Source organism: Condylura cristata, unplaced genomic scaffold (genome assembly GCF_000260355.1).
Source record: "Condylura cristata isolate star-nosed mole 26May11 unplaced genomic scaffold, ConCri1.0 scaffold00024, whole genome shotgun sequence".
NCBI lineage: Eukaryota > Metazoa > Chordata > Mammalia > Eulipotyphla > Talpidae > Condylura > Condylura cristata.
In genome coordinates this window covers 6064637-6086730 of record NW_004567125.1, presented here as the reverse complement: position 1 = coordinate 6086730, position 22094 = coordinate 6064637, and the positions used below count along the sequence as shown (strand labels likewise).

Below are 22094 nucleotides of genomic sequence, written 5' to 3'. Positions count from 1 at the left end.
AAGATAGATTGAAAAGTGAAGGATTAGAGGTGAGGAGAGTGGCTAAACTTGAGGTGAAATATACTCTGGGCCCAAACTAGGGAAGGATCTACTTGAGAGATAGAAAGGCAGATAGACATGATTTTGTCACTACCGCTGATCCCAAGGCATCCTTTCCAAACTAAGTCAGAGCAGCAGGATCTGTCTGTCTCACAGTATGTGAACATTAGCCTTTGGCCTTTGTAAAGGCAGCGTAGGAGAAACAGTCCCAGGGAGTTTGGTGTGGGCCTTGTTCGTGCTGTCCTACAGGGACATCTTTGTGAAAACCTGTGGTGTCAGATTTGGGTGTCAGAATTTCCCCTGCAGAATTTATTTGCTTTATATTTTGGACCTTGAGTAATGTAACTGTTTTTGTATCAGTGAAGATTATTAGAAAGTTTAGAGACCAATGTATAGGCTGATTCTTCACTAATTTCTATATCTTCAAGGAATATATTTTTGTATTCCAGGCTCTGCTTTCTATTTCTCTTCATCTTTTATTTGTTTGTTTGAGAACAGAGAAGGTGTTCTCTGCTGCTAAGTGTAGCAGCGGGCAAGACAGAAGAGGCCTGTTGCCTCACCTTCTTGTTTATTGTGCTGAACTGTGTTTGCCTTTTATATAGATTTTAAATACGCTTGCATAAAAGTGTAGAATAAAAATATATGTTGCTTATAAATTCAGTAAACCAAGTAATAAGTATAAAGCCTAATGTTGTAGGAACATAGAGAAAGAAGCACGTAGACATTGCTAATGGCAATTAGACGTTGACTAAGGCAATCTGAGGATTGTATATAGTAATAGATATTTAAAGTTGTTTGTGCTTATTAAATCACAAATGTCACTTTTGGAACTATATCACAAAAAAAAAACCCAAAATAGTTTTCACACAGTTGTTTATAACTGCAATACAAACTAGTGAAAAAAGGAAAGGAACCCAAATGTACTATGGTAGAGTATGTAAATAAATCAGTAAGTATAATGAGGTGTTATAAACTATCAAAATGATTAAATAGGTTAGACATATAAAATTACATAAATGTGCATATTATAAAAATATGCAATATATCCAAGAAGAAATAAGGGGTTATAGGCTATTGCAAATAATGGGTACGTTTTCCTTACCTGCAGAAGTAGTATAGTTTGTAAGTACTTTTGAAGTTAGCACCCAGTTCCAAGAGTGAGTCTTGGAAACTTCATAACTTTTTGAACTTTACTCATCATTGTTCTTCAGCTACCAAGCAGCTTCTTTGTCCTTTTTATTCAGGAATTAAGCATTGAGGAACAGTCCGAGTGTACTCAGGATTTTTACCAGAATGTGGCTGAAAGAATGCAGACTCGTGGAAAAGGTATTGTGTTGTAGGCTAATCATTGAGAGATTGCTGGTAGTTGCACAGGGCCTGACTGTTCGTCTTTTAGAAGTGACTCTCTTCCTGTGGCCTGCTCTATGAATCTACTCTATAATCATTCATGCCACTGACATTCTAATAGTTAATCTTATACTTAGCAGTACCTTTGAATACCACTGTGTGTGTCATACACACATTATATAATCAGAGCAATTGGATAATTTATTGAATAGTATTTAATAGATTCATTCCATGTAGGGGTAGAGTGGATGAGACTCCCTGGGAGGTTTCAATGAAACCCCCATTTTGCAATTACTAACAAAATTACCATTTTGGTGAGTTATTGCTAATCATTATGTATTTGAGTGGGTTGGGAAAAGAAAAAAATTGACAATCACTGCTTTAGTGTGTAAGTTTTTAGTTGGTCTTAATGAATTTGACTTCCATTGATGTATCTGAGAAATCTGCCCTGTATGGGCCCTCCCTGGTGGCGCAATGGGTTAAAGCGTATCACTGCAAGCTGGCCACAGCCGCTTCAGTGCAAGCTTGATCCCAGCCCTAGAGGTGACCCACATGGCCTGGCAGACCTCTTCTGACCTGCCTGCTGCTTTCCTCAGCAGTGTACTTCGTTGATCTCCCTGTCCTGCTCCCCATTCTGTCTCTGGTGAATCCTCTCACCACCCCTGCTCCTCTGGCCTGCACCCAGTTCTGTATGCATTGATAAATAAATCTTTTTTAAAAAAGAAAAAAGAAATCTACCCTGTATGTATACCTCAGAGAGCTCTCTAAGTTTTTATTGTAAATCTCAGGAAAATGACAGGATTAATCATGCCAGCATTCACCAATCTCCTGAGTTCCTGGTGCTTTTCTAATCCAGTAGTAGGGCCTTATCCATACTGAGAGCTTCCCAGTTTGCAGGGTATACAATTATTATAGTCCTGGCAAAAGAGCTTAATGTAGAAGTGGGGATTCTATGAAAGGTAGTCCCAAAAGTTGAGGTAATTTTTAAAAAATACTTTCTTTTATTTATGCATACAGGAACTGGACTGTAGGCCAGAGGTGTGAGGAGGGATTCACTAGTCAGAGTGAGGAGCAGAACAGGCAGATTTACTGGAACACTGCTGAGGGGAGCAGTGTAAATTAGCTTCCTGGCTGGGGGGATTGAACTGAGGCTACAGTGGCTGGTGATGGCTTGGTAGTATTGAAACTTTAACTCCTGCACCACCAGGGAGGCCTTCATTGAGGTAATTTTTTTAAAGTATTTTTTTAGTGTTTAACTGCTATACTTCTGTTTCTGGATGTGTTTAATGTATTTCTAGTAAATTTGTTATCTGCTGCATAGCAGGTACTGTGAGTACATTTAAAATAGCCATCCTTCTTTTGAGCTTTTGTATCCATTTGGGTATTTCAGTGCCTCCAGAAAGAGTTGAAAAGATAATGGATCAGATTGAAAAGTACAGCATGACTCGCCTCTATAAATACGTGTTTTGTCCGGAAACTACTGATGATGAGAAGAAAGATCTTGCTATTCAGAAGAGGATCAGGTAGTTGATTGTTCTGTTTTGTTCTCATATTTACTAACTGCTGTGAGAATAACACATTGTAGGAAACAGGGCACTTTTGAGCAAGTAACAGCTAAGGCACCTGTGGTCCTTAGCATTTAAGCTTCTGTGTGGTATCAGAAAAAAAGGAATATGGTATAGGAGGAAAGGGCTCACAGCATCATATTGACTATCCATCTATCTCCAAGCAGTTTTAGGTAAGAACCATGTTGGATGTTTGAGATTGTTTCATATACCCAAAATTGTCCCCAACCAGAAGGAAATTTCACTATTTTTTCATTTTATTTTACAATCTTGTCAGGAAGGAAATTGTGAATACCATGATCGAGGCAATCGGTGTTACATTTCCCCATCCCTACCAGGGGTACACATTATTCAACCTCTCCTTAATCACGCCATTCCACAACTTAAGGGTTGATAATACTTCTGAAAGCCAGTAGAGTGATCCCCATGCTCTGCATTCCAATGGCAAGGAGACACTTAGGAAACAGGCCATCTAAGGTCCAAGGCAGAGCATAAGGAGGCGTTTCTAGAGGAGAGAGGCTGAGGAATCCCAAATCGAAGTCCTCAGACAAGGGGACTGGTAATTAGTAGATCTTTATGTGATGGCATCATGCCTAAGGTAAGGAGTTACTGATCCTGGGAAGATGGAGCCAGACATTAGGAAACAAAAGTAAATAGATGGGCTTTGCACTAAGATTCAGGGCAAAAGCATTGATGAAACAAGTGCTGAAGGTCAGTAATGGAATCTCTGGAATGAAGTTAGAATGTCTAGACTAGGACATTTAGGCTTATTGATTGATCTCTTACACAGGTTCAGAAGTTGAGGGCAAAGTCTTAAAAAGACATTCATTAGGTGGGTGAAAGTAAGGACTGGGGGGAGCAGTGTCTTTTCAAATCTTTATACTCAAATGTTAAATACTTTTCAGTTTTAGTATAACCTCATTTCATTTGGTAAAATTGTCTTCTGCTTTTCTTGTGATGGTAAAAAATAGAAGCCCCATTTAAGAATTCTCATTACTTCAGCCCATCAGCTGTACTTTTTGATGTGTGCAAGGGTGATGTGCTTGGGGTACCTGGATTTGCCCAGTTAGTCAGTGGTGCACTGTGTTGTCCCTCAGCTGAAGGAGATGGCGAATTCAATGACTACAGTGACTGCTGTCTTACTGACTCTCTCTTTGTAGAGCCCTGCACTGGGTTACACCTCAGATGCTTTGTGTCCCTGTTAATGAAGAAATTCCAGAAGTGTCTGATATGGTGGTGAAAGCAATTACAGGTAAGTGAAGCCAAGAGCTTTTTATATTTGAGGATTTTTCCTTGGAAGTTAGTATTTTGCTGTATAAATCCATACTTAGTTCATTGATCAAAAAGAATCTAAAGTATTTCTAAAATGTGTACTGCCAAAGATATATTGGATTGTAGCAAACGTGTTTTGTAAGAGTTTTAATTTTATGAATTTGAACATTTAGATTAGCACATAAATTACTTTTCCCCTTCACTTTTTGATGACCAAGGTTTCTTATTTCTTGGATACTGAACTAAAACAAAGACAAAGATAGGGTAAATTTCTTAAAACTCAGTTACTTTATATATTCACAATAATCTTGGAGCAGGAAAGGAATTGGTGAGGCAGCATAATAATGCATCTCTTAATTGGTTGTGTATCAGAGACATGCTTTGAATTATTACTCTCATTTGATCAGGAAGTAAAATGTTTTGACTTGATGCAGTTCTTCTATTCTGATAGGTCCAGACCTATCAAGGTTTTCTGTTTCCTGTTCATAAGAATAATTCAGTAGAAATACAACACAAACATTAAAAAACAAAATAAAACAAAAAAACTCGTGATGGAGAAGACATTTGACCTTGGTCAGCTTCTCCTTAATTAAAAAGAGTTGGAAAGACCTGCTTCTTGAAAGATTGTCAGTGAAGTTCTGCTGGGAAGGAATGAGGTTAGCACTTTTGGAGGCCCACAATTAAGCAGGCTCCCTCAGGTTCCAGCAAAAAATAGGAGTTTGCTTAATATTCTTGGTGTTGGACGGGAGGCAGGACTCTCACAAGTAGCTCCAAGGCCCCCCTCTGGATTGGGTTATCTGATGTTTACATGATTCTTCCACTTTCTCAGGTTCTGCTTCTCTTTGTATGTTTTAACTCCTGATTTTCTTTTTTTAAGATTTATTTATTTGTGCATACAGAATTGAGGTACACACCAGAGGTGTGGGAGATGGTAAGAGAATTCACCAGAGTCAGAGTGGGGAGCAGAGCAGGCTGACTAAGGGAGTACACTGCTGAGGGGAGCAGCGGGTGATACAGGAGAGGTATGCCGTGCCACATAGGTCACTTCTCTGGGCAGGGATCAGACGTGCTGAAGCAGCTGCTGATAGCTTCACAGTGCTGTGGGTTTTTTTGTTTTTGTTTTTTTAATTTTTTTTAAAAAGATTTATTTATTTGTGCATACAGAACTGGGGTACAGGCCAGAGGCTCAGGGGCGGTGAGAGGCTTCACCAGAGACAGAGTGGGGAGCAGAACAGGCAGATCGATGAAGTACACTGCTGAGGGGAGCAGCGGGCGGGTCAGGAGAGGTCTGCTGCGCCATGTGGTCACCTCCGGGGCAGGCGGGGATGGAACTCATGCTGAAGTGGCTTTAGCTTCTCAGTGCTGTGCTTTAACCCGCTGTGCCACCAGGGAGGGCCCACAGTGCTGTGTTTTAACCTGTTGCACCACCAGGGATGGCTTTTAACTCCTGTTATTAAATGAACTTTTCTCTGCAAATCCTTCTGTGAGCTCTGGAAAGAGTCTTACTGGTCTAGCTAAATAGTGTCATCTTTGTTGTTCAAAGCTTTTCTGCATAGGTCTCATGAATTGACTCCTTTGGGCTGAGGCCTACTTCTACCCCCTAGTCTTTATCTCAGGTACACACACATTATAAGAAATGGATAGTGAGACTATCTCAAAAGCCTGTATGTGGTCTTGCTTTTTTCCGAAAGTTTCTTACAAAAAGTTCAAGACCAACTGGTACGTATTTCAAAGATTTCATAGGGTGGCCCTCCCTGGTGCTGCACAGCGGGTTAAAGCGCAGCACTGAGAAACTAAAGCCACTTCCGCATGAGTTTGATTCCCGCCTGCCCCGGAGGTGACCACATGGCGTGGCAGACCTCTCTTGACCCGCCCACTGCTCCCCTCAGCAGTGTACTTCGTCAATCTGCTTTTTCTGCTCCCCACTCTATCTATGGTGAAACCTCTCGCCGCCCCTGAGTCTCTGGACTGTACCTCAGTTCTGTATGCACAAATAAATAAATCTGTAAAGAAAAATAAGATTTCATAGGAATTTATGTTGATAATTCAGCTGGAAAGCCACAGGAAAGACCTTGTAAAGCTAGAAACTACTGTGCCAGACTATTGTTTACTTAAAAATAGAACTAAGAGGATTTTAAAACATTAACAGTTTGTTAATAGAATTTGAGAAGTGAAACTTAACACCTCAGTGTCTCTGAAATTGAGTTTCAAGAGATCATTTAACAGTAGAATTTCAGCCACAGCAGTAGAAGCCTTCTTATTCTTTCCCATCTTAACCCTCACATTTTCCAATCCAAGAGTAGGCACATTCTGTGCACATCCAAGAGTAGGCATACTCTGTGCACATTCTTCTGAACCAAAGTTAACAGGATCATTTTCTTCCTAATCTGAAAGTGTCAGCCTGAGTATAGGATAATCAAAGAGGACAATCTGTAGCAATGGTCTTAAATATCTCATGTGGTGCTAGTCTTCACTGTCAGTTTTGTTTATAAATAAATGAGGCACTTTCTATTTTCTAGAGAAAAACATTCATCAGAAAAGAAGCAAACCATTTCATCTTGGTTCAAAGGAAATTATCTGGGACTTTCAAAATGATGTTTCTGTTGTAGGAGACATGCAATGAATTAAGATGTTAATTAAGTTGTTAAGCTGAAAGAAGAAAGTATGCTTGAGGAGACTGCCATAGGGATTAATACAGGCCAGACCTCGTATATGCAGGATGGAGTTAAAACAAATTACTGCCAAAGAGGTAGGGGGCCCCTGTAGTCACAGAGAGAAGTGGCCTCTGATTGCCAGAGGAAGAAAAAGTCTTAACATCTTGACTATAAATTAAAAAAGTAAATATTTTTGAAATAGTATTACTGCAAACAATCTTCAAAACCCTTGAAACATGCTAAAACCGAAGATTTACCTTTAGTCACATTCAAGGGGAAAAGTCTTATTTAGGAATAAGCTACTAAATGTAGAAGCCACCACCCTTGAATCTGAGAAACCACTTTCATCCTTCCAGGATGACCAGTTATTGGTAATCAAGGGGGCTCCAGGTTTTCTGGTCTCTCAGCTATGTAGGACACATTCACTGGGGCATCCATTGATCCTGAGTGTTAAGTTGACCCATCAGTGTGAGAGTAGGGCGGGCGATAGATGGTGGTGTGTGAAATGTGTCTGAGTTTGGTGAACAGTGGGACTAGCTGGGAGATGCTGTCAGATAAACTCTGCAATGTCAGGTAGGTCAGGTTCTTCTAGGTCAGGGACTTGTTTTCTGGCCTGAGAAGGGACAAATGTGGGGTCTATTTTACTGAAAGAAACTGCATTAAAATGGGAGGGGATAATCAAGACCCCTGCCTTGAAGTTTAGTTAGATTTTAGGAATCTTTGATGAGCATGTATCTTCCGTGAGAAAATACAGGATCAGAGAATCCCATTATCAGTTTCTCTTATCTTGAAGAGTTTGGGTATAAAGAGGGTGTGAAGACCTATGTGGTCAGTGGTAAACATTGTCCATTTTCATTTGTCTCCACAATTCCTGTTCAGCTTTGGGAGCTACCTCTGTGGGGAGCAGGGGTTCTCAGCCAAGTGCTCGTTTTATCCCCTTCCTCCCCTCTGTCCCTTACCCTGGCCAGAGACATTTGTCGACATCTAGGGGCATTTTTTTATGTCACTCATATGGGGGTACAATTGGCATTTAGTGGTAGAGGCCAGAGATGCTGCTAAATATCCTGTAGTGCATAGAACAGTCTCCTACACAAAACAGGATCCAGCCCAGAATGTCAGTAGTGCTGAGATTGAGAAACCAAAGCCGAAAGTTATAGCTTATTGTGTTTTAGAAGACCCTGCTGATGGTAAGTCTAGATATCTGCTGAGATAAACTACACTCAACCCTAATCTTGCGACTGATTATGAGTAAAAAAGCACTGGACAAAAGACACAAAACTGTATTTGAGGACTCTGAAAACTAAGTAATAACAGGCAGATTGAGGAAGGAAATCATTAGGAGAAGAACTGATATAGCAGTGAATTTCCTGTTTTCTTCACTTTTCCTTCCCAAGCTCCTAATTTAGACTTTAAAGCCATACAGATGATGGAAATGCACATTGGGGTGAAGGGTCCACAGCTGTTTCAAGAAAAGAGCAGTTATTTCTTCTAGGCCAGGGATGTTAGGAGTAAGGCAGGGGGAGTTGCTACAGGATGAAGACTGGGAAAAATCTCTTTGGGTCCTCTCCTTGCCTTTATTCTCATTCCTTTTCCTTTTCTTCCCTTTTTTTTTCTGCCCCGGGATGTCCACATTGGCAATGTAGTAGTCAGTCACATATGTACCCAGATAGAAAGTAATTTCATTTAATTAAAAAAAAAAAAGATGAACGAGACGGGTTAAAAGTTTGAGAATAAAAATCAACAGTAAAAGTTAGAAAATTTAAAGAGAGCATGTGAAATTAGTAAAAATCATTTAAAAATCTTTCTCCAAAATCTTTTTTGTAATAAGTTCTACTTAGAGAAAGAAAAATTCAGACATAGTAATAATAACTGGAGCCCAGAATTAAAGGATTAAAAAAAACAAACCATAAAGTCAGCCAAAATTATATAATTCACATGATAGACACATAGCCAGGAAAATAAAGCATTAGTAAATTCAAAGTCAGCCCTCTGGACTGTCCAGTATTTCAGTTCCCCACATACTTGTCTTCTACAATTGTTTCCTGGGGGCTTTCCTAAGGAGCTGACCTCAAGAATGAGAGCTGAGAACAGAAAGAACTTTTTGGTGTTCACCAACATGCAGCCTAAATCTGAAACTTAGACTCCTGCTGTCTGTCGTGTGTTCTGTAAGTATGAGCCAGTATTTACCATTTGTGCCATCTCTCGACGGCATAGGGTACCTCTAACTTCATAGATAAAAAATTATTATCCTGATGTCTTTTTTACGTATTTTCTCATTGAAAGTATCTTTCCTTCTTTTTAGATATCATTGAAATGGATTCTAAGCGTGTACCTCGAGATAAGTTGGCCTGTATCACTAAGTGCAGCAAGCACATCTTCAATGCCATCAAAATCACCAAGAATGAGCCAGCATCAGCAGACGATTTCTTACCCACACTCATCTACATTGTTTTGAAGGGCAACCCCCCACGCCTTCAGTCCAATATCCAGTATATTACCCGCTTCTGCAATCCAAGCCGATTGATGACTGGAGAGGATGGTTACTATTTCACCAATCTGGTATGTATTTGAGGTTTTGGTGTTAGGAAAGAACCATCAAGTTATTTAAGGGTATGACATATCACTTAGAGACCTGACAGGCCTGTGACTTGTTAATGCCCCTGAGTTGAGGAGTCAGCACAGCTGTGAATGCTCGCTGGCTGTCACAGTGCACAGGTGACCCTAGCTTCTGGTACTCTTATGAGACTCTGGTACTCTTACGAGAAACATGACAGCCACACTGAGGAGCCATCACCACTGGCTTTTGTTTGCCATCACTCCTGAGGACCCTGGTTATGAGAGCCATTGCTCAGTATTTCACCCATGAATAAGTCAAATCTTAATCTCTGATTCCTTTATTTAAAGGCTTAAGATTTATATTTTGTTTTCTTTATATGTTATCTCTTAGAACTAAATATTGAAATATTTTAAGGGGAAAAAAATCAATGTTAGAGGCTGTGTGATGATTTTCAATTGTTTGTTAGAGTCTAAGGAAGAAAGTATTAAATTAATGTTTAGCTAAGTTATAGGGTCAAATCCTTCCTTTTACCAACCATTAAACTCCTTGTTTGCTTTGGCCTAGATTTACTGTCAGTTAATGACTTTGAGCCTCAGGACACCACTTGTGCTATGTTTCCTGTGCTGAAAGTAGTACAGGCTACTAGGGAGGGAGAGGAAATTGGGCTACAGGAGGAAGTATTTCTGGAAAATTGCCTAAAAAGATATTAGAACCCACAGTTGGATATCCAGGGCTCCAGAAATTTGTTGTTTTTACAACCTAACTCTATATTCACTTTTGTACATAATTTTGAACTTACTATTTTTCTTATCCCTTAAAGGGTTCCCAAAAGCATGTAAGCTTCAGGTCTCCCAAGCCCCAGATCATCCCCTGTTATGCCATCACCCTTAGCTTACTGTCACCATAGTTGCCAACATATGGAGGTGGTACAGGCCCCCACCAAAAAGAGTGGGTACTGGCTTGCAGTTTCTTTTACCTAGGCTGTTTCAGAGAGACTTAGAAATGCTGCTGCATTTTGTGGACTTTTTTTTTTTCCTATTGAGGTAACATTGGTTTACAACTTCGTATATGATTTAGAGGTGTAGGAGCACAGCAGACACCACAGCAGGAAGAGCCCTCCACCCAGTCCATTGTGCCCTCGCTGCTGCTCTTAGTTCTACAGTCAGATTTTTTGGGATGGTTATTGATTTGGTTTTGTCTGACCTTTGTTTTGTTTCTCTGTATCCTACATATTTGTGACACCATCCAGTATTTGTTTTTCTCCTTCTGGCTTTTTTTTGCTTAGCACAATCGCCTCCAGTTCCATCTATGTTATAACAAAAGGCAAGAGTGTTTTTTGATAGCTGAGTGGTATCCCATGGTGTCTATGGAACACATCTTCCTATTTGGGTACTTAGGTTGGTTCATAGCTTGGCACTTGTAAGTAGTGCTGCAATGAACTGGGAATACATATATGCCTTCCAGTTTGTGCTTTTGTATCCTTCAGGTAGGTAGAAGTGGAATTGCTGGATCATATGGTAGATCTATTTTTAATATTTTGAGAAATCTCTGTACATAGGGATTGGATCAGTCTAAATTCCCATCTATACTTTTACAAGGGCTCCTCCTCCCCCCCGCCCCTTCCCCCCACTTCCTTGCCAACATTTGTCGTTTCTGGTCATGCATGAGGTGCTGCTGGCTTAGTGTAGTTTTGATTTGCATTTGACAAATGATAATGAGCATTTTTTTCATATACCTGTTAGCCATCTGCAAGTGTCTGTATAGCTTTTCTGCCTTCTTTCTTTTTTTTTTAATTTCGGTTATTTTATTTTTATTGGGTTGTGTGGGTTCTTTTTAGATCTTGCATATCAGCTCCTTGTCATATATATGATGTATAAATCTTTTCTTCCATTCAGTGAGGTGTTCTTTCTCTATACAGAACCTTTTTTTTTCCCTAAGATTTATTTATTTTTATGCATACAAGAACTGAAGTACAGACCAGAAGTGCAGGAGTAAGAGGATTCACCAGAGACAGAGTGGGGAGCAGAATAGGCAGGCAGATTCACTGCTGAAGGGAGCGGGTGAGATAGGAGAGGTCTGCTATGCCATGTGGGTCAGCTCCCTGGCCAGGGATTGAATTCTTGCAAGTGGCTGGTAACAGCTTGATAGCACTGAGACTTTAACCCCTGTGCCACCAAGGAGACCCCCCTTTTTTTTTTTTTTAAAGATTTATTTATTTATTCATACAGAACTGGGGTACAGGCCAGAGATGCGGAGGGTGAGAGAGTTCACCAGAGACAGAGTGGGGAGCAGAACAGGCAGATCAACGAAGTACACTGCTGAGGGGAGCAGCGGGCGGGTCAGGAGAGGTCTACCACGCCATGTGGTCACCTCCAGGGCAGGCGGGAATAGAACTCATGTGGAAGCGGCTTTAGATTCTCAGTGCTGTGCTTTAACCCGCTGCGCCACCAGGGAGGGCCGACCCCCCTTTTTTTTTTTAAGGAAGAAATGTTACTATTTCAAATGGAGTATTAAAAAACATGATTGACAGTGAGTTAGAATTTTTGAAGTTAAATTACATGGAGTTCATCAAGCTATTTTATCTACTTTTGCTTCGTTATTTAAAATTCTCATAATAAGGATATAATTTCATATGACTATGACTAATAACATTCTCTTCTTTTGTAGTGCTGTGCTGTGGCTTTCATTGAGAAATTAGATGCTCAGTCACTGAATTTAAGTCAGGAAGATTTTGATCGCTATATGTCTGGCCAGACTTCTCCCAGGAAGCAAGAATCTGAGAATTGGTCTCCTGATGCCTGCGTAGGTGTTAAGCAAATGTATAAGAACTTGGATCTCCTGTCCCAGTTGAATGAGAGACAGGAAAGAATCATGAGTGAAGCCAAAAAACTTGAAAAAGATCTGATAGATTGGACTGATGGAATTGCAAAAGAGGTTCAAGACATTGTTGAGAAATACCCACTTGAAATTAAGCCCCCAAATCAGTCTTTAGCAGCTATTGACTCTGAAAATGTTGAAAACGATAAACTTCCTCCACCATTGCAACCTCAAGTTTATGCAGGATGATAAAAACTTACATACATAGTATTTATTTGAACCTGAATTGTGGCTAGTCCGTACTACAGCCCACTGATTGGGATCTAGACTATAACTTAATTGCTTATAAATGTCAGAGCATTTTTAAAGGTACAGTTTGTGGGGACTGTTTTGTTTGTTTTTCCTGGCAAGGGAAGTTTAGTGATTAATAAAATACTATTTATTTGAGTTAATGAAATAGATTCATTTAAGGTATATGTGAAGATTTTGTCTAAATCTATTTTTTCTCCATGGTTTTCCATGTGCTTCCTCTGTGGCACTCACTTTAATTGGGTTTGGGTCAATAATAATTACGTGTTAAAGGATTAAAACAAGTGAATGCTACAAAGTCTATGTTTAAGGGAATTCAATGGTACCACTATTCTACAGTTTGAAATAATTTTATAAATTGTAAAGATAGAAGATATATTGATAAGTAAATATGTAATATTGTAAATATGTAAAAAAAAAAGGTGTCTGCTGTGCATGGCATTTAATGTGTTAATTTTTTAGTTTGGAATGAAGTATATTGACTGTTTGCCATTAACACCGTTTTATTTGTTTTGCCCCGCTAAAATGAATCTAGAAGTGTTGTTTCAATCGTTAACAAAATGTTATTGCTAACTTTGAGATCCTGTCTAGTCAGACTGTGACACCACTGAGGTTCAAAGTAACTATTAGGTCACATAAAGATGCAGTTCATTATAGTCAACTGAAAGCTCTGAATCATGCCTCATGTTACCTCTCTCCTTCATTCATTCAGCAAATATTTAGAGAGCTTGTTGATGGAAGGAACAGACCAAGGTCTGGGTCAAAAGAGAAAGGAACAGGACTGTTGGTGAGAGCTGATGCGAATCCCTCAGGGATAGAGAGCAGGGTGTCTTTCTGCCTCTGTAGCATACTTTGGCTGTATAGATACTCAAATTCATATTGTTGCAACCTCAGTACTGTTGACACTTAGGGCCTGAGGAATATTGTGGCAGGGGTGCTTTGTACTTTGTAGGCTACTCAGCAGCACCCCTACCCTTGGTACCCGCTGGCAACTATCAGAAACCACCACTACCCCACCCTGCCACGATTGTGAAAGACATCACCTCCAGACATTGCCACATGTCTCTTAGGGGCAAAATCACCCCCACTTCAGAACCACTACTGACCTATTTCATAAGCAAGGGAGTTACCCTCCTGGTGGTTAATATGATGCAAACCAAAGAATATTGCATTAAAAGCACAGTATAATGTTAACTGGTATTCTTTCACTGAGGCTGTAAAGCCACCAGCAATGTGGAAACTTTTCTAATCTTCACAGAACCTTTCATAACCTAAATACTCCTTCCTCTCAGTAATTCGTACAGATTATCAATATACTTGTGAAATTGTAATTCCCAGGACCACATTCTTGAACAAATTCACACAACACTAGCAGTTAGAAAAGATTTGCCTGTTTTCCCAGTTATCTTCCTATACTACAGATTTATACTGCAGATTTGTAGTACAGTGATTTTTCAGTAAAACTAGGGTGAGTATAATACTTTTCATCCTTTACTCAATTTACATATAAAAGCCATCAAGTTAACACATCTATTGTCATAAAGCAATGAAGACATGCAGCAGTTCATGGAATCAGTTGGCCACCAATGTCACGTGGAATGTAATAAGGTACTATCAAATGTCTTAGAACCTGCTCTTGGAAACCTGGACCAGGTAATTTTAGTAGAAACCTTACCCATTTTATTTTCTATGTACTTTCTAGGTGCTAATCCAGTTACTCTTAATTCTCCTGGGAATATACAATTCTTTTAGTCATTGTTCATTATGTTTGTTAAATAAAATGTGCAGATCAGCCTCCCACAAGAGCTGCCCTCTTGATTCTTTGTTTAAAGTAAGTTATTGAACTGATTATATATATATGTACAAACATATACATATATATCATATTGGTCAAATTCTTCAGATATGGATTCTTGCCTTAATTAGAGGCTAGTATTACTCTTACATCAACTTCAGTACTATGGCCAGAATTTCTGTTTTCTCAACAAGACAATGTTGATATTTATGTTCTATAAAAAGGATTGGAGTAAACCTTTGGAATTAAAGTCCTTATCAATAAAGTTTCACAACCCTTCCCTTTTCTAATAGATTATTGGTTCTTCATTTTAGGGAAATATATATTATTAATATCCATACACTACACAATTTTCCTTTTTCAACCATAGTCATATTCAGACATGAAAAATTAGATATTGCAGTTAAAATTAACAAGAGAAGAATGTTTGCTATCACTATAGTTAGAATTGGTCTGAAAGTTTTATCCATCTTTCCTCTTCAAATAGAAATAAATAAAGGCAAGGGCTGGAAGAGTTAATCTAAGCAATACAAAGCCAGTAGATAGTCTGGTGGTTGAGTAATGAACACTGGAGCGAGAAGGCTTGAATTGGTTTGGAATTTTGACTCACATATTTGCTCTTCAGGCAGGGGCATGACTCATGTTTGACTACCTCATCTGTGTACGAGCCATAATAGTACTCCCTTCAGGACTAAATGACTTAGAACAGTCCCTGACAATGGTAAGTGCCCAAGTGTCAGCTGTTACTTGGAGGTGATTCTTCTATATGGAAAACAAGGAATTGATTACTGAGACTGAGTTAGTTCACCAAAATGGTGACATGAAATGCTAAAATTGACCATATAAAGTTACTTCCGAATGCCACACCTAGCTGATTCACAATAGCAACAAAGATAAGTCACCTGGAAACAAGGACTTTTGAAATTCACATGAAAAACATTTTATAAGACTGAACACTTTCACAATAAAGTAGGAATAGAAATCTCCACAACATAATAAAAGGCTAAAATCATACTCAGTGGTGAAAGACTGAAACATCCTGAGATCAGGAACAAGACACAGGATGCCCACTTTCACCAATAAGATATTCATGTACTTAAAATTTTAAGTAGTTTCAAATTTAAAAATTTTCAAGCATTTAAGATGCACAGAGAATAAGAACAATTCACCATTTAGACTTACAAATGGTTGAGATGAAGCTTTCTACTTCATTAAGAAATTAAAAGAAATACAAATAACAATAACTTCTCTAGTCAAATTGGCAAAGATGATACAACATTTTAAGACTGAATGTCCAGAGAAATACACCTCACTGATTGAAGCACAAATTTTAATATTTCAGGGAGCAAATCAGTATATGTCAAGAACCTTATAAGTCTCTTCACTTTGTGGCAGAGTAATCCTATTTCTAGAAAGCTAGGCTAAGAAGTAATTGTAAACAAAAATGTATATATAAAAAACAGCAACTACAGAGGTGACAATTTTCATTGTTTAAATTGTAGAGGGGTGTGTTAAAGGAATAATTAGGAGAAAACTAGTTCCAAATTTTATTTATTTATTTTAGGTTCTTGAAAGTGCAACTTTTTTTGGACCAAGTTTGTTTTAAACTCCCATGTAATGTTCAAGGGAAAACAACTGCAATAAAATCTTTATACATCAATTTTTTTCTTACATCATTGTAGTCCCCACAGTTCTCCCAGCACCGTATGACCCAGGAACCATCACCATATTCCCTGTGTTCCTCCCTCCTGTTTTGACCTCCTCTATATCCGTCCTGTGCTATATGAACACAGATTTATGCTCAGCTTGCTAGTTTTGACTTTTTCTTGACCTTTTGTTTGGTTTCTCTATATTCCATACCTACATGAGGTCACTTGGTATTGTTCTTTTTCCTCCTGACTTATTTTGGATAGCATAATTCCTTCCATCCATGTTGCCACAAATGGCTTGATTTTCTTTCTCGATCATTGAGTAATATTCCATTATATATACCTCAGTTTTTTGTTTCAGTCATCTATTCAGGGGGGCAATAGGGATGTTTTGACATCCTGGCTTACAATAAAATCTTAATCAGAAGTTACTGTTGGATTTGGAATGACAAGTGTTTTTTTTTTTTAATATTTCCTTAATTTTCCTAACTTTATACAATACCATGATTGATAATTAGAAAATTGGAAGACATATTCTGAGATTATAAAGACAAAAAGCTATCTAAGCCACTGTACAACAGGAAACTACAATATCCTGTATTCTTAAGGGAGCAGTTTGTAAAAGTGACAGCTGCCTGTGAACAGGGTATCCCAGGCAACCTCTGTGTGGTTGCCAATACAGAATGCCACCTCTAGCGGTGGAATCATTCTCTGGAAGATTCTGAACCCTGACTCCTGGGAAAGTTGTAAGGGTAAGAGTCTGGCTCATTTAAGCCCCCTTTATAAAACAACATATCCATTGAATAATTTCATTGTCAGAGAAAACTGGACCACATGCTTAAATGTCAAGGAAGCTGAAAGAAGTTAGTTTCTTGCACTTGGGATGGATTTTTAAACATGGAGGTATGTCTCCTAAACGCTACTTAACCCTATCTCTCGTGGCACCTTCTGTGGGGTGCTAGAAAGCCTGAGTGGCAGAGGTGTCTAGTCACTTTTTCCCGATTTGAAAAGGCAGAGGATTGGACAGGATCGCTATTTTAGGTGGAAATTTAATCACTTTGTAAACAATGCTACTCATTCTGAAAGCGGTGCATGTGTATTTCATCACATTTTCACTGTGTGTGTGTGTGTGTGTGTGTGTGTGTGTAGCTAAACACACAAGTGCAGAGCTGGCCTAAGTGGTCTGGAAGTTCTTCCTTTTAAAATTTGTTCATTCTATGCCCTAACTATAAGTTCAACCCAGACTACAGACTGCAGAAGGAGGAACTCACAAAGACACCTGTTTTGGACTTTGCCTTCAACTTGTTTGCAATCCAGTAGGAATATGAAAAGTTAAATAGTTCAAGACTCGATTAAGTATCAGTACAACCAAGTGACAAGGTATCAAGCACATGTTTAACTGCCCAGGGGAATCATCCCAGTAACTTCCATGTATTGAAACCAGCTAATGGTACATGTTCCTTAAATGTTCCTTTTTAGTATCTCTAACATCTATCTGAGCAGGAATAAAAGCCAATGACATCGATTACTCAGGGGTTCATAGGTGCCAGGCCCTTCTGTATTATGCGGAAGGAAGAACAACACATTTACTCCTCTCTGGTGACTGTTGTCCTTGGGCATGAAGAGGAAGCTGCCAGGCTCAGGATTCAGACCAGCAACCTAGTTCAAGAGCCCTGTTCTTCATTTATTTATGTTTTTAAACTTTACTGTGGTAAGAACACTTCACTAAACTATTTTGAAGTGCACGCAGCACTATTGTGATTCCAGTTACCATGTCTAAGGAGATCACACTCAACTGTAGCTTTATGCTGGGTGGTTGGGAACCCTCATTTCCCATCCTGCCCCTGCCATCCCATCTTCCATTCAATGGATTTAGCTAGTTCCCATCCCTCATGGGCACGGGCCTTGTCTCTGTTATTTCATGGTCATATGTCTTAAGGACTGAGTGAGCCTGACTCCTTTGCTCAGGTTACCTGTGTTGGCAGATGCAGGTTCCCACAAAGGGGGTTCTTTGGGCCCTTGTAATACCTGCAAGTTACACTTCAGGGTGAAAGGCAGTCCTCCTCAAGGGTTGGGGACAAGTCTCCATGTCCTTGGGGACCAATGAGGATTGTGGGGAGCCCTCTGCTTCCAGTAAGGGGCTCGAGTGTGGAAAAGAGTAGAAGACAGTGTAAGAGAGCGGGGAAGGTTTGTTTTCCATCTGCAGGACCTGTGCCAGTGAGACAAGCGGCTCCACTCTCTGGGTTTCGTCAGTCGGGACCTGGTGCAGCTCCTGTGAGGACTGGCAGCTCCTTCCTTTCTGAGAACACGGGAGAGGGCAAGGTGAGCCTATGGTGGTGTTAGGCTGTAACTCTCTGGAAACGTCCCTGTGTATACAGCACCCTCTCCCGGCCTTGTCTCTGGTCTGTGTACTCCAGGACGGCTTTATTGTGTCATTTACTTTTCAAACTTTAAACGCCTCTTTGGAGCCTACAGAATTCCCTGTTTTCAGCTGATCATCTCAGTGGTGTCTCCAAAAGCCATACGTGCTCAGACACTGAGGATTGTTCTGGAAATAGCACCAGATGATGCCACCGAACTCCATATTCTCTCCTGGTACAGCGGTACCTTCCTGACCTCCCTTACAAGGGAGCATTAGTGTTGATAGTTCACTCCTTTTCCTGTTTGGGTTTGGGTGACTCATCTGTTTAGAATGTCTGCTGTGTGTCTCATAACCAAAAAATGTGATGTCGCCCTCCCATTTTCCATCACCCCTTTGTGCAACTTTGAATGTTCTCAGATCATTTTATCACTGGCCACACTCATCTCCGAGGTGCTGAGTAGAGCCCTCTAGTTTTACCCTAGATCCAAAGGTTCTGAATGATCAGAGATGAAGAAAAATGGACACAGGATGAAAGAGCAAAAGTGAGCATCAGCCGGGACCTGAAGGGACAGCCCCCTCCGTCCTTGAACTAGCTCCCACAACCAGGTCCTGCTGGGTCCTCAGGGCTGTCATAACCGGGGCCCTCTCCCACCATGTGTCACAGGGTTTTTACCCCTGAAATCAAAGCATATTTGTGTCATTCTGTTATTTAGAATTCTCATCTTGTTTTTCCACAGGACAAAATTCTTATCTTGTTTTTCCATGGGACAAATTTAGTTTGCATTTCTGAGGATACTTGTCAGGTAAACACAGCTGAACCTAACTTTGATAGACTAAAAACAAACAAACAAAACAAACAAATTAAAAAAAAAAAAACAACCCTGTACCTCAACCCTGTCGCCTTAAATTTCCTGGGTTTCTGGGACTGACAGAATGTCTTTAAATGCTTTGGGAAAATTACCTTTTGAACTTGACTCAACCCCAAGAATATACCAAGCTGGGCAAAACAACCGAAGCCTTGCCACAGGCCCTTGAGGGAGTGTGTGATGACGGAGGCACAAAACCAAGATTAAAAAGAGCATATAGGCCCTCCCTGGTGGCGCAGCGGGTTAAAGCACAGCACTGAGAAGCTTAAGCCACTTCCGCATGAGTTCGATTCCCGCCTGCCCTGGAGGAGACCACATGGTGCGGCAGACCTCTCCTGACCCGCCTGCTGCTCCCCTCAGCAGTGTACTTCGTCGATCTGCCTGTTCTGTACCCCACTCTGTATCTGGTGAAGCCTCTCACCCTCCGCATCTCTGGCCTGTACCCCAGTTCTGTATGAATAAAATAAATAAATCTTAAAAAAAAAAAAAAAAGAGCATATAGGCCATATTGCTTGCTCCTCTGGCTCTAGCAGTGTGCCTGTCAGGCTGCTGTCCTCATGTCCCCTGCCGACCTGGGGTCATTGAAGACACCACAGTCTTTTCTTCTATCAAGGCAGAAAACTCTCTCTCTACCAAGCCTTTCTCCTGTTGTGAGAGGAGGTAATTATTATTAGAAGGTAAAATTAATTAGTCAAAGACCGATGGAAATCATCTCATCTGTCTGCCATCTCCAATGTACTTTTCATATCAGCAAAGAGCCTCCCTGGTGGTGCAAAGGGTTAAGTCTCAGCTAATTGTAGCCACTGCAGCACGAGTTCAGTCCTCTGCCAGGAAGCTACCCACATGGCGCAGCAGACCTCTCCTGTCTCGCAGCTGCTTCCCTCAGCAGTGTATTTCAGTACAGCTGCCTGTTCAGCTACCCAGTCTGGTGAATCCTTTCAACCCCTGCACCTCTGGCCTGTACCCCAGTTCTTGTATGCATAAATAAATAAAACTTGAAAAAAAAAAAAAGAAAATGTTAGCATGGACACAGGTAGTATGTTAGAGCAGAAAGGATCCTCCCTGTGGTTTGCCCTGTGACCCTGGAGGACCAGACACTTACCATAGAAGCCAGGAGGCTAGACAACTGCCTGGCACACACTGAATTTCATATTTTCCAAGGTGACTGGAAACAACTTTTCTTTTTACTGAAGACAGAGAGAAATTTGAAAACTTAGCGTAAAACTTTTTCTGTTTTAACAATGATATTTGAAAAAAATTAACATTTAAAGTTCATTTTTATGGAAGTAACAATGGTTGATAAAATTACGTGTTTCAGGTGTAGAACATTCTGTCACTGCCATGCACCACCATACTGACAGCCCTCAGTTCACCCCCCACCAGACTTTCCTGTCTGGTAACCACCAGCCTGTTCTCTGAGTCTGTTTTGTTTAGTTTACTTCCTTGCTTTGTTTCTTTACCTTCCACACATGAGTGAAATCATGTGATACTTGTCTTTTTTAAATTTAGCATATGTTCCAAGGTCCATTCATGTCATTTCAAATGACAGGTATTTTTTAAAGATTTATTGTTGCATACAAGAGCTGGGGTACAGGCCAGAGGTGAGGGGGTGAGAAGACTCACCAGCGACAGAGTAGGGAGCAGAACAGGCAGATGTACTGAAATACACTGCTGAGGGGAGACAGGAGAGGTTTGCTGTGTCATGTGGGTCACCTCCCTGGGGGGGATGGAACTCATGTTGCAGCAGCTGCAATTAGCTCCATGATGCTGAGACTTAACCCCTTGCACCACCAGGGAGGGCCAGTTTTTCACTTTGTAAGTATCTGAGTAGTATTCCATTATGTATACAGGCAACATCTTTATCCACTCATACATTGATGGGCACTTAGCTTGTTTCCACATCTTGTAAATAGTGATGTAGTGGGTGTAGGGGTGCAGCTATCTTTTCAAATTAGTGTTTTCATGTTCTTTGGAGAAATACCTAGAACTGGAATAACTGGAGCAAAGTTTTGGAGGGATCTCCATATTGTATTCCATCTAGACCACACCAATTTACATTCTTACCAACACGTGTGGGTGTCCAAAGGGTGTCACCTTTTTATTTGACCCATATATTTTGGTGAGTAAACACACTTCTGTTGCTTAGCATATAAAAACTTGTGGTCTATGAGATTAATGACTTCATTTGACACCCAAAAGAAATTTCCCACGCGAGGTTCTCAAGACGTGCCAGCCCAGAGAACAGGGTTGGCTTTTGTGCTGGGCCACGTGCTGGGAGTGGTGCGGTAACACACCTGGGAAGAGGAGTGAACCTGCACCACTAAATCACGAACAGCGTTGTAAACCATGTTACTGCAATTAAAAATATATATATAAAGGAATTGTATCCCACTTAAAGGATTTATTGTGGAGAGAATTTTTAGCTGAGACTTAACACAATATTTTGAAGCCTTGTTCCGACACGGCTGGAAAAAAAAAAAAGGAATTTAACAATTAAAAGAGAAAATTATTTTCGTGACTGCCAGCATGACCAGAAGGGGGCTCGCAGTTCCCCTTAACAGGGAGCGGGCGGGTTCCTCCTGGGGCCGTGCTGCCGGCAGAGGGCGCTTGCACTGGCCTTTCTTACCTACCCTGTGTCCGTCCACAAAGTAAACCAAAGCTGTGCTTCAGCAGGTTCCTCCACTCCTGGGAGACACTGCCTAGGCCCTGTGGTAGATTTTTCCTTTCTCTCATAGTATTTTACAGAGAGTTTATTAATTAAGGGGCCCAAGGACTCTTTAAAAATGCTATGTATTAAGATTTTTCTTTTTTTACTATTCAGGATTGTTTTTTTTGGGAGAAACAGGAGCCTCTCAATTTGGA

The 22094-nt window shown here is 40.3% G+C and overlaps 1 protein-coding gene across 1 annotated transcript in view; it reads left to right on the top strand.

The window, feature by feature from the left end:
- RABGEF1 (RAB guanine nucleotide exchange factor (GEF) 1) overlaps positions 1–15949 on the top strand; it is a 44538-nt gene extending 28589 nt beyond the window's left edge. Inside the window, exons 5-9 of the mRNA XM_012729064.1 lie at positions 1284–1365; positions 2777–2909; positions 4112–4203; positions 9180–9436; positions 12102–15949. Of these exons, the coding sequence (XP_012584518.1) occupies positions 1284–1365; positions 2777–2909; positions 4112–4203; positions 9180–9436; positions 12102–12500 (963 nt within the window). The 3' untranslated portion in view covers positions 12501–15949. The remainder of the gene's footprint in view (positions 1–1283; positions 1366–2776; positions 2910–4111; positions 4204–9179; positions 9437–12101) is intronic.
- Positions 15950–22094: the final 6145 nt, after the last annotated feature.